Source organism: Sinocyclocheilus anshuiensis, unplaced genomic scaffold (genome assembly GCF_001515605.1).
Source record: "Sinocyclocheilus anshuiensis isolate Anshui unplaced genomic scaffold, SAMN03320099.WGS_v1.1 scaffold313, whole genome shotgun sequence".
NCBI lineage: Eukaryota > Metazoa > Chordata > Actinopteri > Cypriniformes > Cyprinidae > Sinocyclocheilus > Sinocyclocheilus anshuiensis.
The window spans coordinates 176,466-193,107 of NW_015536469.1; the positions used below are offsets into that span (position 1 = coordinate 176,466).

At 36.7% G+C, this 16,642-nt stretch overlaps 2 protein-coding genes across 3 annotated transcripts in view; both read left to right on the forward strand.

Annotated features, from left to right (window-relative positions):
• The first annotated feature begins 1,512 nt into the window (after positions 1 to 1,512).
• Positions 1,513 to 9,534, forward strand: LOC107697164 (inter-alpha-trypsin inhibitor heavy chain H4-like). The gene is made up of 22 exons (XM_016497863.1): positions 1,513 to 1,636; positions 2,035 to 2,198; positions 2,402 to 2,506; positions 2,780 to 2,942; positions 3,035 to 3,145; positions 3,255 to 3,383; positions 3,556 to 3,672; positions 3,814 to 3,982; positions 4,242 to 4,352; positions 5,111 to 5,292; positions 5,450 to 5,629; positions 5,972 to 6,099; positions 6,202 to 6,392; positions 6,532 to 6,573; positions 7,033 to 7,071; positions 7,164 to 7,223; positions 7,603 to 7,653; positions 7,737 to 7,865; positions 7,985 to 8,162; positions 8,368 to 8,516; positions 8,659 to 8,743; positions 9,148 to 9,534. The coding sequence occupies exons 1-22, from the start codon at positions 1,562 to 1,564 to the stop codon at positions 9,260 to 9,262; spliced, it is 2,673 nt and encodes an 890-aa protein (XP_016353349.1). The 5' UTR covers positions 1,513 to 1,561; the 3' UTR covers positions 9,263 to 9,534.
• Positions 9,535 to 9,786: 252 nt separating this feature from the next.
• The window catches only part of LOC107697231 (inter-alpha-trypsin inhibitor heavy chain H3-like), a 32,758-nt gene continuing 25,902 nt past the window's right edge, over positions 9,787 to 16,642 (forward strand). The window contains exons 1-14 of one of the 2 annotated variants that reach the window (XM_016498042.1): positions 9,787 to 9,919; positions 10,916 to 11,079; positions 11,430 to 11,534; positions 11,620 to 11,782; positions 11,860 to 11,970; positions 12,073 to 12,201; positions 12,322 to 12,438; positions 12,710 to 12,878; positions 12,960 to 13,070; positions 13,264 to 13,445; positions 13,528 to 13,707; positions 13,874 to 14,001; positions 14,069 to 14,241; positions 14,948 to 14,986. In XM_016498042.1, the coding sequence (XP_016353528.1) occupies positions 9,842 to 9,919; positions 10,916 to 11,079; positions 11,430 to 11,534; positions 11,620 to 11,782; positions 11,860 to 11,970; positions 12,073 to 12,201; positions 12,322 to 12,438; positions 12,710 to 12,878; positions 12,960 to 13,070; positions 13,264 to 13,445; positions 13,528 to 13,707; positions 13,874 to 14,001; positions 14,069 to 14,241; positions 14,948 to 14,986 (1,849 nt within the window). In that variant the 5' untranslated portion in view covers positions 9,787 to 9,841. The remainder of the gene's footprint in view (positions 9,920 to 10,915; positions 11,080 to 11,429; positions 11,535 to 11,619; positions 11,783 to 11,859; positions 11,971 to 12,072; positions 12,202 to 12,321; positions 12,439 to 12,709; positions 12,879 to 12,959; positions 13,071 to 13,263; positions 13,446 to 13,527; positions 13,708 to 13,873; positions 14,002 to 14,068; positions 14,242 to 14,947; positions 14,987 to 16,642) is intronic. The other variant, XM_016497971.1, reaches the window with a different exon arrangement.

Below are 16,642 nucleotides of genomic sequence, written 5' to 3' on the forward strand. Positions count from 1 at the left end.
TCTGATCATAACACAGTCTTGGAGGTAAGAAGTGGATTATCCTTCACCTGAAATGTTTGTCTTTTCATTCTGAAATGTGAGGCAAATGTTGGATCACAATAATTAGGAAACACAGTTTCCACAAATCCCTTCACTCGAATTGGGATGTTCTCTTTTATTCTAGAGGGCAAGGGCAGTGACTGTAACATGGAGTGTATTTTGCAGTAGCCTATTAAACACGTATTTATACCGATTTCATCAGGCTCCGAAAATTATTTAAAAAGAACACAAAGAATGGCCTTCTCAGCTGCCATAGTTGCAACTCTTGCGTCATCAGAACAGTGTTCAATGCACCACCGTTTCCGTTAAGAAAACGTTTTGCACCATTTTGTCGGGGCTGAACGCAGGCCTGATCTATCTATCTTCTGCTGCCGTACGTGCCGGCGCTTCTTCTCACGGGGCGAGCAGCAACAGGGTTGCCAGGTTCTCACAAGAAACCCCACCCAATCGCTACTCAAAGCTAGCCCAATCGTGTTTCGAGCAAGCGGCAACCTTCCAGTCTCTCTCGTGAAACCAATACGGAAGTGACTAAAACTGCAATTCATCGACTGGCCGCTAGAGGCTGGCTCCAAAAGGGAGTCAGTCCCATAGACTCCCCATGTTAAAATGGCCAACTTTAGAGCAGAAAAAAATGTTTACAGCCTGGTACAAAAAGTGGGTTTTTCACTGCTGTCACCACCATCGAGCTAAGTGGGCGTGGTTTCAGCAACCAGCTCCCGCCTCTTTGCCCATTTTCGATTATCCGGGAGTGACGCGCTTCCATGATGGCGACGGCTGGCTCCGCCTACTTTGAGCTTCAAAAACGCTCTTCAGAAACCTACGGGTGACGTCACGGACACTAAATCCATGTTTTTATACAGTCTATGGTTTCGAGGGGGTCCCCAGTTAAAAATCGCGTTCAGGGGGGTAAAATACACATTAAAAAAAAAAAAACATGGTTACTATAATTAAACCATGGTAACCACAAATTTACCATGGTTTTGCTACACTAACCATAGTTTAACCATGGTTTTTGTAGTAAAACCTAGGTTACGTTAGTAACCGGAGCGTTTCTCTCTTTCTTCGTGGGACCATTTATAGCTCCAGTCCGGTGTTGCACAAATAATACATATTAAAAGACCCTCTTTATTTTAAACATGCAGTTTGTTCAGTTGCACTATTTTTTTAAATTTTTTTTTTATAAACGCTTACCTACAAATCGACATAACTTCTTGAACACATGTCCACAGAAGCAGCTGGCATCTTTCCCTATCTTACACATTTATTTATTTATTTGAATCTGTTTCTATCTAGTATTATTATTATTATTTTAAAGTTGGCTACTTATTAAATAAGATTAAAATTTGATTTGTTTTGCTATTTGTTATATTTCTTTTGTATTCCCTTGTTTTACATGTTTGTATGGTCTGAGTTCTACCATATAAGGACATTTTTTAAAGTGGGCAGTGTCTGAGCCCTGCCTTTGATAGCCTAGCTACTGGCTTCATTAGTTGTCTTTTTTCCCATTTCTTCACAGATCACCATGGACAAAGTTGCACTGACACTAACTCTCTTTGGCCTTCTCTTCACCTGTGTCAACTTGGCTGCTAAAAACAAGGTAAAATCAACATTCAGAAACAAATGTACTTTATTTCTCAATTTTCTTAAATCTTCAAGTTGTTATTCGCCACTAGTGTTTATTAAATAGTCAGTTAAGATAGAAAATGGAACAAAAGAAAATGAATACTGTCATCATTGTTTAAAAAAAACTTCCATCATTTAATTTTATTTTTAATACCTCTCTGTTAAAATAAAAATATCTGTTTGTTAGTAATGGCAAAGGTAGGCTCAAAATACCATGTAAATAACTGATAATGTTTGAGGAGAAAGTCCATATTACTATTTGTTTTCAAAGGACGCTAGACATTATGTGTGTATTGGACCTGAACAAGTTCTGTCATAAGAGCCTGTCGTAAGAGCACATATTGACAGTGATACTTGTTCACTTTAATACAGAAACAAGATATAGATATTTACAGCTTCCACATTAACTCTACGGTCACCAGCCGCTACGCTACTACAGTCATCACAAGCCGTGTGGCAAACCTGTTGAATCAGTCTCAAGAGGTCCATTTTGAGGTCAAGATTCCCAAGGATGCCTTCATCAGCCAGTTTAAAATGCAAGTAAATACACAAACACTATCCAAGGAATTTAAATGTTCAAGTGATTGTAAAACTAACAGCCAGTCTTATCTAATTTAAATTTAACTATTAACAATAAAAAAAATAAAAACTTTTTAGTACATTAATTTTAACTGCCCCCATTCTGTCTAATAACCTCAGTTCCTGATTTTATTTAGCTAATAATAACAATCCTTTTCAGGACCATAGAGGAAAAGACATATGATGGGGTTGTGAAGGAAAAAGAAGAAGCTCAGCAGCAATACAATCAAGCAGTATCTCGAGGACAAAGTGCTGGACTGGTCAGGTACTTTGTATTATAAAAAGATTATTCCCATAGCTCAAACAGTAGAGCATGGCGCTAGCAACACCAAGGTCATGGGTTTGCATGAACTAATTAAAATAAATGTACTTTAAATACAGTGTAAGTCATTTTGGATAAAAGCGTCTGGCAAATGCGACTGGTTTTGTATATAATTGTTAATGTTAAGATATTTGTTTCTTTAGTTTTAAATAAGAGTTCAATAAAATATATTTATTTCAGTTTTATTAAATATAATGGTCTCTATTTCTATTTTAGTGCTGTTGGAAGGACTTTAGAGGACTTTAAAACTTCAGTGACAGTGGCTGCTTTTAGTAAAGTGACCTTTGAGTTGACCTACGAGGAACTGCTAAAGCGCCGCCTCGGCAAATATGAGCTACTCATCAATGCCCAACCGATGCAGCCGGTGGCTGACTTCAAGGTATGAAAAGAAACAAAATCAAGATTTATAGATGTTCATCATAATGGAAAAAGACAAAGAAATGTAAAATTTCTGACTTTTATTTTGGTTAGATTGACGTACACATCCATGAGAATATAGGAATTTCATTCTTGGAGGTCAAAGGTGGTCTGAGCACTAAGGATTTGACCAATGCCATCACAACCATCAGAGCAGATAAAGATGTAAGAAATAAAAATGGAAATTGATGACAAAAAAACAAGCAACTTCTTGCTTGAATATATTAATATGATGGAATATATTTTGACAACTTCTTCTGTTTTGCAAACTTAGGCATGGGTGAAGTTCTACCCCACTCGTGACCAGCAAACAAAGTGTGATGTCTGTAGTAAAAATGGTCTGAATGGCAACCTGATCATTATGTATGATGTTGAGAGACAAAAACAAAGTGGAGATCTGACGGTATGTAGTGCACTTAGGTATTTAAATTTAAACCGGCAGGAAGACAAATGTGATGACAACCAGAACGTGTTCACTGACAGCAGTTTAAAGCAACAAAGCGACATGAATCATTCATTTTCAGTTAGAGTGTAGGAACTCAGTCCTACGTGTCAAATATTCTTATTTTTTTCAGGTATCAAATGGCTACTTCGTCCACTACTTTGCACCTACAGATATTCAGCGCATTCCCAAAAATGTGGTGTTTATCATTGATCGAAGTGGCTCTATGTCAGGCAAAAAAATAGAGCAGGTGAATTTCTTTTTCATTTGTTTCTTCTTTGGGTTTTACTGGGTGAATTGTTGAATCTTAAGAATAATACAGAAGAAATTATAATTCTTCATATATTTATGGTTTTCCTTAGTTTTAGCTAATGAAAGCATTGTATTTTAGACTCGTTTGGCAATGCTGAGGATTTTGAGTGACCTTGCTGTGGATGACCACTTTGGATTGATCACGTTCAGTGGTCACATTCAAACCTGGAAACCTGAACTCCTAAAAGCAACTGAAGGACACGTGGAAGAAGCGAAGATGTTTGTGAAGAGGATTACGAGTGGAGGATGTAAAGTATCCACCATCTGCTAACTGACCAAAAGCATTCTAGATGAATAAATGTATGAATGAGAAAAAAATACCCTCAGGAGAAAATGATGGCCTAACTGACACCATACAGAAAACATATGATCTCCATGTTTTCAGTAGTTGAATAGCCAGATCTTGGACTGTGAAACAATTGAAAACAATCAAATTCATCCTAGACTTCCACCCTTATTTCACTAAATTAAATTTATTTGTAACATTTATTTTTTCTTTCCTTTCAGCCACAGACATAAATGATGCAGTGCTAAAAGCTGTGGACATGATAAACAAATACCCACAAGAGGGATCCGCATCTATCCTGATCCTGTTGACTGATGGAGACCCCACTACAGGCACAAAATAACCGATTCACTCCTGCATGTACTCTTGTATATGTACATAAATATTGCACAGTCATGGCCAAAATTATTGGCAGTGACATACATTTTCGCAAAGTGTGCTGCTTCAGATGTTCAGATGTGCATTTTCCAGCATGATACTGTAGATCACCATTCCACAAGGCAAGAGTGATAATGAAGTGGTTCAGAGATCATTACATTGAAATTTTGGATCCGTGGCTAGGCAACTCCTCATATCTTAATCCCATAGAGAACCTGTGGTCAGTCCTCAAAAGGTGAGTGGACAAGCAGAAGCCCAAAAATTATAATCAACTCTGAAAATTAGTTAGTCAAGAACGGATCACCATCGGTCAAGACTTGGCCCAGAAACTGATATCCAGCATGCCAGAGCGAATTGCAGAGGTTATGAAGAACACTGTATATTGGCTCTTTGCATATATTGAATGCTTTTGCCAATAAAAGCCTTTAAAAATTATGAAATGCTTATCACTGTTTTCCAGTATACCATAGAAACACGTGAAAAAATTATCTACATATACTGAAGCAAATACTTTGCGAAACACTAAATTTGTCACTGCAAATACTTTTGGCCATGACTGTATATGTACTGTTTACAAAACAGAAAAAAATGTATGTATGACCCACTACACTAAAATATTATGGAGTATACATTTTAGCTGTAAAACGTCCCATTTTTCTCCATTGCCATGCATAAAATACCTCTTGATTGTTTCTTTTTTTCCCGCAAAAAGGTGAGACTAACCCATTGAAGATTCAGGAAAATGTGAAAAAGGCGATTGGTGAAAAATTCCCTTTGTACAGTTTGGGATTTGGGTTTGATGTCAGCTTTGAGTTCCTGAAGAAGTTGTCGTTGGAAAATAACGGTGTTGGTCGCAGAATCTATGAGGATTCTGATGCTGATCTACAGCTGCAGGTCAAATATAAACAAAGAAATCTTTCGGGGATAGTGACCCGGGTTTGAGTCAGGCTTGGGTCATTTTCCAGTGTGCCATGTGCTGTTCCCAGAACTAAACATATACATGTGTTAAATTATTATTGTATACGTCCTTGTATTTGCACAATTTTATTAGGGCTTCTACGAGGAAGTGGCCATCCCGCTCTTGACTGATGTCCACCTTAACTACCAAGGGGTGGCCAATTTAACCCAATCCACTTTCAACCAGTACTACAATGGTTCTGAGATTGTGGTAGCTGGTCAGATCACTGATAACAGTTTGGAAAGTTTCACCACTGAGGTCATTGCATTATCGGTAAGATCACCACTACCCCTTATAGACTAACATTTAAAGGGAATAGTTCATCCAAAAATTCTGTAGTTATTTACACACCCTTATGTCATTCCAGCTCGTAAGCTCTTATAAGATAGCTTTTGTTTAGGTTGTTATTCATGACGTGAATATTCTTCGAAATTCTCTTTTTGTGTTCAGTGGAAAAAAAAAACATACAGGTTTGGAATGACTTAATGGTCAGTAAATAATGACAGGAATTGTAATTTTTTTGGGGTGCATTATTCTTTTTTTAAATCTCTAGAGTTGCTTGACCCACTAGGCCAGCAAGGTTTGAGCTTCTGACCATTATTTTCTTTGTTCCAGAAAAGCACTAAGGTGGTATATCATAGCAGTGTACTTACAGGGGACCTCAGTAGTGACAGACCTGAACACGAGAACTTCATTAAAAGATTATGGGCCTTTCTTACAGTGAAGCAACTATTGGAGAAAATGTAAATATTCATACTTTTAAGTTAACTGATTCAACTCTATGTATGTCATACGTAGTAGTATTACAGAATTTTCATGTTGATTTTTTTTCTTCTGTACCTCAGGGTGCTTCTAAAAGACGTGGAAAAAGAAAACGCAAAGAAAGAAGCCCTTGATCTTTCTCTGGAGTACAAATTTGTCACACCGCTTACATCGATGGTGGTCACCAAGCCCCAGGATGAGGAAATACAGGTTGCCCACAAACCCAAAGAGGGAGAAAAACCAAATAGGCATTCATCAGGAAGTACTAAAATATGTAAGATGAAATAAAGAAAAAGAGCTGTTGGATATATATATATATATATATATTTTTTTTTTATTTATTTATTTTTTTTAAATCAGAATAATCTTTATGCCATTATATTTTGCTAATGAGCATTATTTCTCCTGTCTAGCAAGAAGACAAAAGGCCTTGTCCAAACACGTAATGTCTCCAGGTCCACAGCTTTTCACTTTAAAAAACAACAACAACAAAAAGAACAAACAAACTTATTTTGTTCAAATTGTACATTTATGTAAGATGTATTTGCCACACAAATCACTTGCTATGTAACTTTAAAAGTTTAGGGTCAGCAAGTTTTTTTATTTAAAATAAATTAATATTCAGCGAGGACACATGAAAGTGAGCAAATTGAGTAAATTACATTTTAAAATATATCACAACAGAAAATTGTTATTTTAAACTATAGCAATATTTCATATTTCACAGTATTACTGTTTTTACTGTATTTCCAATCGAATAATGCAGCCTTGGTGAGCAGAAAGACTTCTTTTGAAAATATATAAAAATGGAAATTTATTGAAAGCAACACAAAATATGCTTTTATAATTAGCCAAGCTATGCTTTCATTTGTTGGAAAGTAATTTGTGTCTAATGTAACTTTTCCACACTGCAGGTCATGCGCTTCTTGCTACCAGTGGTGTAGGGCCATACAGTACTGTACATCACTTCCTTTTCTGTTACTTCAATTAATGTAAATCCCTACTCAGTCAGACTTATTTCTAATTCTTTTTACTTTTATCATAGACTCCCAGATCCTAGTGAGACAAAGACCCTCTCTACGGCATCTTAACATGAAAGGTGTAGGTGTGTGTATTCTAATATGTTAATGAGAATTAAATAAATGATTATAGCTGGTTTACTGTTTTGTTTTTTAAGAGTTCAGTTTTTAATAACTTCAGTGATGATGGTACAACTTCACATCGCTCCGGGTGTGTGTGTGTGTGTGTGTGTTCACTACTAACTGCTGTGTGTGTGCACTTGGATGGGATAAATGCAGAGCACAAATTTCGAGTATTGGACACCATACTTGGCTACACGTCACATCACTTTCACTTTTTCACAATTAACCTACTACATTGATATGTTTGCTGTGTATTTATTCATTTTATTATGTCAACTGATTTTTCATTATCTTATTTCCTTATGCCAGATTTATACCCTTACCTTTTTTTTTTTTTTTTAGCCGTACGAATAGAAAGTCCAACTCAGAAACCTCTGACAACCTCTCCTCCATGTATGTGGACCTCGTGTGTATTCATTTTATATGGTGCAGTGTCTTGTATAGTTTCATCTGACATCATATTTCCCTATTTTCGGTCCTTCATTCCCTTTTTGGTCCTTCAGCGAGGAGCATTAGGATCTTGAAATCTTCTGGTAATGCTCATCCACTTTGTTATGATGTTCCTCTTGCGCAGAAAGTCAGACTCCAACAGAATGTCCCATCAGGTCAGATATCTGGCACTTTCTATTACAGTTTGTTTTAACAACTCAGTAATAATCCATTGCTTTCATTTGTTAATTTAAGCAAAATCTCACTGTAATGTTTGTTTATACTCTTTAATCAGATTTCTCTATGAATGGGCAACTTGAGTCATTTGGAGGAAAAGGCTTCAGTCAAATTGCAATTCATTACAAAACTAATCACCACCTTCTGCTCAGCGCTACTGAAATTATCTACAATGATGGGCAGAAAACTGTTAAGTTTTCATGGGAGCAAGACCTCACCCACCATGAGAGAGAAAAGTAATATGCTTAAACAGTAAAAAAATGTCATAAATGAATTGTTTGTTTACATTTTCATACATTTAGAGAATTTGTCAAATCAAAAAATGTATTAATTTGAAAAAATATAAATTTCTCTCATTTTTACAAAGTCATTTTGTGATATTGAGGTAGAATTGATAGTTATAGTTCCTGGTGTGAACGGCCCTTAATTCTGTTTCATCAGTGTCTCTCTGATTCTACGGAGCAATGAAATGGACGTTACCATGGGAAACATCCGCGTTGTTATTCTTCTTCATAAAAAAGACGGTGACGTTTTTCTGTGGCCTGCCATTTGGCAACAACCAAAAGATGTCAGTTTGATGGGTATTTTAGGTGAGAGAGTCACTAATCAGTCACACTATATCAACACAATACTTAATCTCTACTGATACCGAAGATGGTCTGTCAGTGATGATATTGTGGTTAATAAACCAACACTGGGAAAAAATTACAATGTCTGTGGATAATATTTAAGGAGAGGCTGATATTTCATATGAGGAGCTCCCAGGATCACAAACCCCAACTTTGAAGTTAAAGGACCAAGAAGTGAAGACATCTTGGTAAGTGATCAAGGAATGTACACAATTTTTTTTTTAATTTTTTTTTTTTACATTTTTTAAAGAAGTTTCCTATGCCCACCAAGGCTGCATTTATGTGACCAAAAATACAGTAAAAACAATAATATTGTGAAAAATTATTACAATTTAAAATAAACTGTTTTCTATTTTATTAATATTTAATATATTTAAAATGTCATTTATTCCTGTGATGCATAGCTGAATTTTCAGCATCATTACTCAAGTCTTCAGTGTCACATGATCGTTCAGAAATCATTCTAATATGCTGATTTGGTGCTTAATTATTAAAATCTTAATTATTCCAAACTTTTGACTAGTAGTGTACATATAGCTGAATTTCCATAAAACTGCATCTTGGCATTTTTAAGTGTATGTTGTTATTTCAGGGTGATGGTGAAGGACTACAGACTTGCTTCTGCTCCTGTGGTTGGATGTTGGCTTGTACCATTCCAGGCTGTTGCGCAGCGAGAGCTCGCTGACTTCACGGTCACTCAGCTGTAGAGTTCAATAAATAAAAAAAATCATTTTTATTGTCCATTATCAAGCTGCCCTTTTCAATAATATAACATATTCTTTAAATGGGCATTGTTGGTCAAATAGCTGTGAAATTGTTGTCTATTGGCATGACCCAAGTTATTTTCTTCTTTAGCATGCTTTGATTACCACGTTTGTTGCACTATGTCTTTGAATGTGTTCTTCTTTGCCCACACAAATGCATGGGCTTTAGCTGGCAAACTGTGTGATAAAATAGCAATTAAAATTGCATAACAAAATTTTTTTCGATTGGTGTCTCTTTAAGTATTAATTGTGCTTATTCCTGGAAAATATGCTTATTTTTTGTGGTCCTGCCTGATAATATAAATAAAAGCTTAACACCAAGTTTCTACAGAATGCATTTACAAATTAGACAATATATTTTCTATAAAAGCATGCCTTGTTATTGACTTATGTGGGGTTCAAGAGACTCTGATTGCAAATAAAGGGGGAGGTTTCTGTATCCGTTCAATAATAGCCAATAGCATGATGTGGACTTGAGTTTAAAGGCAGTGTGCATTTGGAGGTCAGTTTCCTGTGCAGGTCATGATGGATCGAGCAGCTCTCCAGCTGATTCTCTTGGGCGTCTTTCTCATCTCAGCCACTTCTGATCCTGTTAAGAAGGTGAGGGTCAAATATTAGTTCAAGATGAAGAAGACTGAGTCAAAATACTCTACCAGTATAAAACAACAGATTTAATATATGTATTTAAGATTAAGACAAGCTAGATCTACATCATACATGTTGAATATATGCTACTGTTCAAAAAATGTTGAGGTCAGTAAAATTATTATTTTTTATATACTTTTATGAATTAAACTGATCAAAAGTGCCCATAAATGTAATTTGGATGTTACAACATATTTCTAAGTCAAATAAATGCTGTTCATTTGAACTTTCTATTCATCAAAGTACATACAACAAAATGTATCATGTTTCCACAAAAATATGAAGCAGCACAACTGTTTGCAACATTAATTAATGCACAATGTTTCTTGAGCAGCAAATCAACATATGAGATGATGCTGAAAATTCAGCTTTGCATCACAGGAAAAAAAAAAAACGTAAACTGCAATAATGTTGCAATAATATTTCACAAAATTACTGTTTGTATTGTATTTTTGTCAAATAAATGCAGCCTTGGTGAGCATAGACTTCTTTCAAAAACACAAAAAATCATAGGAACCCCAAACTTTTAAACAGTAATGTATCATGTATTTTGATTTAACATGATATAGTTTGTCGTGTACAGTAATCTATCTCTCTTAGGTTTTTTCTTGCTAAAACCACAACACAATGTACAAAACTAACCATTTGTTCTCAACTGCATGGTTTCTCTGTTGAGATATTCAACAGTATTTTCATTTTGATTGTCTTTAATGCCATTGTTGACAGAAAAATGCAAGTTCACAGAACTATCTTTCTCACTATTGCTCAATTGTGTACACTGAGATACAGTCATCAAAACGTATTTGTTTTTTAGTCCAAAGGCCCTTTCTCCAACCCATTTTCGAGCAGTAAATATTTGAGCAATTCTAAACAAACTGGAGGAGTTAACATGCACAAGCCAATCACTTTGACCATACTTTAATATGAGTTTACTATTCATTGTCTCAACAGAAACAAAATGTGGATATATACAGCTTCTACATTAACTCCACGGTCACCAGTCGCTACGCTACAACAGTCATCACAAGCCGTGTTGCGAACATACTGAATGAATCTCAAGAGATCCAGTTTGAGGTCAAGATTCCCAAGAATGCCTTCATCAGCAAATTCAGAATGTGGGTGAACAAGAGTAGTGTTATATAAGTAGAAATAAAGAGGTAAAGAAGCCATTTATAGTATTTGGCCGTCAGATCAGGTCCATCTGGTGCAGCCGAACAAGAAAAAAAAGTTTTTTTTTCATTTTTTATAAATTCTATCTTCTTCCAAGAATAAATAACCTGTTTGTACTTTTTAAGCACAAGAAATAGTAGCTAACAGTACAAATGCTTTAATACAAACAAACATATTAAGTGGTGCTACCATTTGTGTGTGATGGAAAATTATTTTATGCAATATGTCTGAGATAGATACACAATGTAAGTTTCTGGTATGTTAAGAGAATATCATTGTGTCATTTTCTCCATAGGACCATAGAGGGAAAAACATATGATGGGGTTGTGAAGGAAAAAGAAGAAGCTCAGCAGCAATACAATCAAGCAGTATCTCGAGGACAAAGTGCTGGACTGGTCAAGTACTGGAATTTATTAAAATTAGGTCCATAAAACTATGTATATATAGCATGTTTAGTAATATGCTGGGATTTTTTTCTATTTCAGATCTGTTGGAAGGACTTTAGAGGACTTTAAAACTTCAGTGACGGTGGCTGCTTTTAGTAAAGTGACCTTTGAGTTGACCTACGAGGAACTGCTAAAGCGCCGCCTCGGCAAATATGAGCTACTCATCAATGCCCAACCGATGCAGCCGGTGGCTGACTTCAAGGTAATGCAATAAATTAAGAGGAAATTAATAAGCAATAAAAATGGATAGTTAGATGATGTTTCTTTTACTTGCATCAGATGGATGTGCACATCCAAGAGAAACCAGGAATTTCCTTCTTGGAGGTGAAAGGAGATTTGAGCACCGGGGATCTGGCCAATGCCATCAAAACCACCAGAGCAGACAAAGACGTAAGAGCTTAAATGAGGGTTAAAACACAGTTTAGATGCTCTCAATATGCTCATACACTTCAAATAAAGATACCAGATGACCGACCAAACTGATTATTTCAGGCATGGGTGACCTTCTACCCCACACAAGATCAACAGACCAAGTGTAAAAGCTGTGGAGAAAATGGGTTGAATGGAGACCTGCTTGTAACATACGATGTTGAGAGACGAAATCCCAAAGGAGAAGTCATGGTACATTTTCAATAACATGCTTTAAAAGAGTAAAATATGTTACGATTTTGGTAAAAATCATGACCTTGGCCATGTAAAAAGGCATCGGTGATATTCATATGTACTTCTCTGTTCTCTCAGGTATCAAATGGCTATTTTGTCCACTACTTTGCACCCTCTGATGTTCCACGTATTCCCAAAAATGTGGTGTTTATCATTGACCGGAGTGGCTCTATGCACGGCAGAAAAATAGACCAGGTTAATCTCAACGTTTCAGCCAAATCAAAAGCAAATAATGAGCAATTAAATGTTTTGATGGTAAACCATTCTTGGAGGATCTCACAGCATTTTGCATTATCATGGTAAAAGGACAGGGATTTCTGTATTGAAATCAATGTGAAGTTGCTTTCCTTAAATTAGTAAAACAAACAAAAAAAAAAAAAACAAAGCTGTCCATCTCTGGTAAATGTGAATATGCAATCATAATGGAGAAAGATGTGTAAATTCCAGATGTGCTGACATTCTTTAGACTCGTTTGGCACTGCTAAGGATTTTGAGTGATCTTGATGAGGACGACCACTTTGGATTGATCACATTTGACAGTGAAGTTAGCTTATGGAAACGTGAACTCCTCAAAGCTACTGAGACAAACCTGGAGAATGCGAGATCTTTCGTGAAGGAGATCAGCGATAGAGGAGGTGAGTTACAGCACTAATGCTACATAAGGAGTAAGAAAGTTGAACCTCACAGTGACACAACTATGTTTGGTCTTCCTTCAGCCACTGACATAAATGCTGCAGTTCTAGCAGGAGTGGACATGATCAGTCGACATCCACGAGAGGGAACAGCCTCCATCCTGATCCTGCTGACTGATGGAGATCCCACTACAGGCACAGAAACACTGATACATACAAACACCCACTGCCCACATTTAGCTGTTTAAAGGAAAATCGGCATCAGAACTGCTTTAAACATTAATATTGTCAATCAGCACATCTTGTGTTTTTGCACTTTTTTGAATATGTGATATATTGTTTCTCACTTTGTGATTGCTACAGTATGTATGAATGCATTGTCATACAGGTGAAACCAACATAGAGAAGATAATGGCCAATGTGAAAGAGGCCATTGGGACAAAGTTTCCCCTCTATTGTCTTGGCTTTGGATATGATGTAAACTTCGACTTCCTGACAAAGATGTCACTGGAAAATGGTGGAGTTGCTCGCAGGATTTATGAAGATTCGGACGCTGATCTACAGCTGCATGTGACCTACAGACAATCAGCTGTGAATTCATCCTCAATGCTGAACTTTGTTTGAGCGCATTTAAAGTCTGTTTGATTTTTAGGGCTTCTATGATGAAGTTGCGGTCCCTCTCCTCACTGATATTCAACTTAAATACCCAGGAGGGACAAACCTTACCAAGACCAGCTTTAGCTTGTACTTCAATGGCTCTGAGATTGTGGTGTCAGGACAAATCACAGACAACAGTGTGGAGAGTTTCACCACTGAAGTCATCGCAGTATCAGTAAGATCTTCACTAATCTTCTCTTTAGTGGCATATTATTAGGATCATTGGTCGATTGTGTAGAAGTTGGGAATAATAGGTTTGTTTTTATAGTGGGTTATGGGTGAAAGTGGTACTGACAGCATTCCTGATAAAAATATTCACTAGTGTTATTATTTCTGAGCAGAAAGGCAGTAAAGTGACGTATCAGGACACTATAATGACAAAAGACCCCAGTGATGTCCCTCCTGAGAATGAAGATTTCATGCAGAGACTGTGGGCCTACCTTACAGTGAAGCAGCTTCTGGAGAGACAGTAAGTTTATGAGTGATATGACATTCTGCGATTTAAGATGAACATTGAGGACATCTTTCTGTCTCAGGGTGCTTCTTAAAGGACAAGAGAAAGAGGATGAAAAGAAGGAAGCTCTTAAACTCTCCCTGAAATACCAGTTTGTCACTCCCCTCACCTCTATGGTTGTTACCAAGCCACAGGAGGGTGAAGTGGAAGTTGCCGACAAACCCAAAGAGGGAGAAGCGCCACCCAGACCTCCAGGTGAGAACTGAAAAGTTGCACTAGCATTATTAATGAAAGTGTACAAACCTTGTGCAAGATCCATTTTATAAAGCTAAATAAACAGCAGCAATATGAAGAGTTCTAAACAAATGTATTAACCATCCATGTCTACCAAATACATCTAATAAATAAAAGATGATTAAAAGAAGCTACTTCATTTGTGCATCCTACAAGTTAAGGCCCTGACACACACATGGCAAAGTTATTTTGCATTCTTTGCTTATAGGGCTAAAAAGACGTTAGAAATACACAAGCAGCGGTTTACCGTTAGCGAACTTCCCGATGCTGCCTACACTGCTGGAATGAATATGTAGCCTAATGATGAATATGTAAAATTTGTTCTGCATGCTTTCCTATCCATAACAAAATAAATCAAACAACAAAACGCAGTGGTGAGAAACCTATGTTGATATGTTTGCCTGAGCGCTGCAATTCTGCACTCCAGTCAAGTCAAATTTATTTATTTAGCACTTTATACAGTAATTGATTTAAAGCAAGCAGCATGAATACAACAGTATCCATGTCTTTTTCAGTTAGAACAACTTTCATTTCCATTATAAAGCAGCTGTCCAGACCTCAAGGGACTGAACAGAAGAAATTAACTCAATGGACTGTTCTTCAGGAATGGAGTTTTGCTGGCCACTGTACACAGTGAATAACACTTTTCTCTTTGTATTTTAATTAGCAATGCACCCGCGTCCTGTACCTAGCGGTCCTTTTGGATGTAAGTATAAAATGACAAAACAAACAGTTAATGTACGCTATTTACATAAACTATTGCAGAGAATTGTGACAGAATCAGTGACAGATCTGTTCATCCGTATTGTGATGCACATCCGAGTGAAACAGCTTATCGAAAAATGTAAAATATGTATTTTTTTTTTTAACATTAGTCGTTAATTGGATTTAAGTCCTGCATACGTCACCAGTGTCTCATTACAAGACCGGTTATGATATTTTGATTAAAAATTACAAGGTCATAATTGATAAAGTGAAACACATACATGGATAGTTCACAATAAGACTTATAACATGCATGTAGAAAATACATTAATTTTATTTCATGCTTACTTTAATATACTGCATCTGAAATGTAGGGGGTTCGGAAGATGCACTATTTGGATGGGTATGAAACGCAGCAGGCAGTCGGTTAGGACTGAATGAGACGACTCTTAATTGAAGAGGCACCAAGCAATGTCTAGGTTCCTTTTAGTTTACTGAAGAACTTGGAGTATACATGTGTGGTTCTGCAAGAATTGAACAAGAGAAATAAATTAACTGATATATACATACATGTGCTACTCAAATATAAACATCCACTTTAAATAATTAAACAGCAATCAAATGAACATAAGTAATGACATTAATGAAGTATTCCGAACAGGTCCGGGTGCCAATTCTCCGAATGTCCACAAGAGGGCGCCACCAGCATGTGAATGCCGCCCAATGTGCACCAGCGAACACAAGCATGTGACAAAAGGCTGATCATCGCATGATAATCATCTCCGAATAGCGCGTACATACAGCAATAACATGGGAATACTAAGATATACACTAAATAGAAAGATTAACAACATCCTGACTGTATTAATCAACAACTCTTATGGACTCGGAACAAACAGACGATTGCTCAATTACAACAGAAATATATATAGTCAATACTCACTTCTTTCACATGCATGCACACAGTAACTCGTTATAAACTAGAACTTAATGGCAATCCAGCTTGGATGGATACGTATTAGACCGAAGCTGGCGGACTTTCCACTCTCGCACGAGTGACGCAGCTTCTTTTCACTTCTTCTTCATAAGCACGGGATGATGTGGTAGCATAGAGCACTCTGATTGGTCGGGATTATCCGGGACATTCAAGAATATCCGGGCCTTTTGTACAGCCGCCCTCAAATTCAGGGACTGAATTTGCTCATCTAACAAAAGGTCGGCATCCTAACATAAATCATCCTCAGGTAGGGCTGGGAGCAGGATGAGTCGAGCCACAACTCGTGTATAAGTCCTACCTTTAACCCTCTACCGCATGGTGTAGCCATATGGCAACATACTCTTTGTGTTCATTTCCTTGCCACTGTCTCTTTAAGAGAACATTCTCGTTTTTTTTGTTGGAAAGAGAAGACCTTAGTTTAGCCAATGATGTGCTTTGATTAAGTCACATGACATGCAGTTTTTTTCTGTGGCGAGATTTCTGACAGACTGCAGTCTCTTGTCGGTAGTTGCTGAAAGCAAACTAAAACGTCAGTAACAAACAAGGACCAGTCCGTGTCACTTCTACAAAAAAATCTAAAACATCACTGTTATGATGTTATGATGACATATTCACCTCTCAAAAAAGTTTTTATAAAATTCGTTTTTGGTAAATCATTCA

What these genes read in the sequence shown, in the direction of transcription:
- LOC107697164 (XM_016497863.1), top strand. Translation starts at nt 1,562, where the DNA reads ATGGACAAAGTTGCACTGACACTAACTCTCTTTGGCCTTCTCTTCACC. An exon ending in GAGGATTACGAGTGGAGGAT is followed by an intron (nt 3,983 to 4,241) that starts GTAAAGTATCCA and finishes CTTTCCTTTCAG; the next exon opens with CCACAGACATAAATGATGCA. An exon ending in CAGTTTGATGGGTATTTTAG is followed by an intron (nt 8,517 to 8,658) that starts GTGAGAGAGTCA and finishes ATAATATTTAAG; the next exon opens with GAGAGGCTGATATTTCATAT.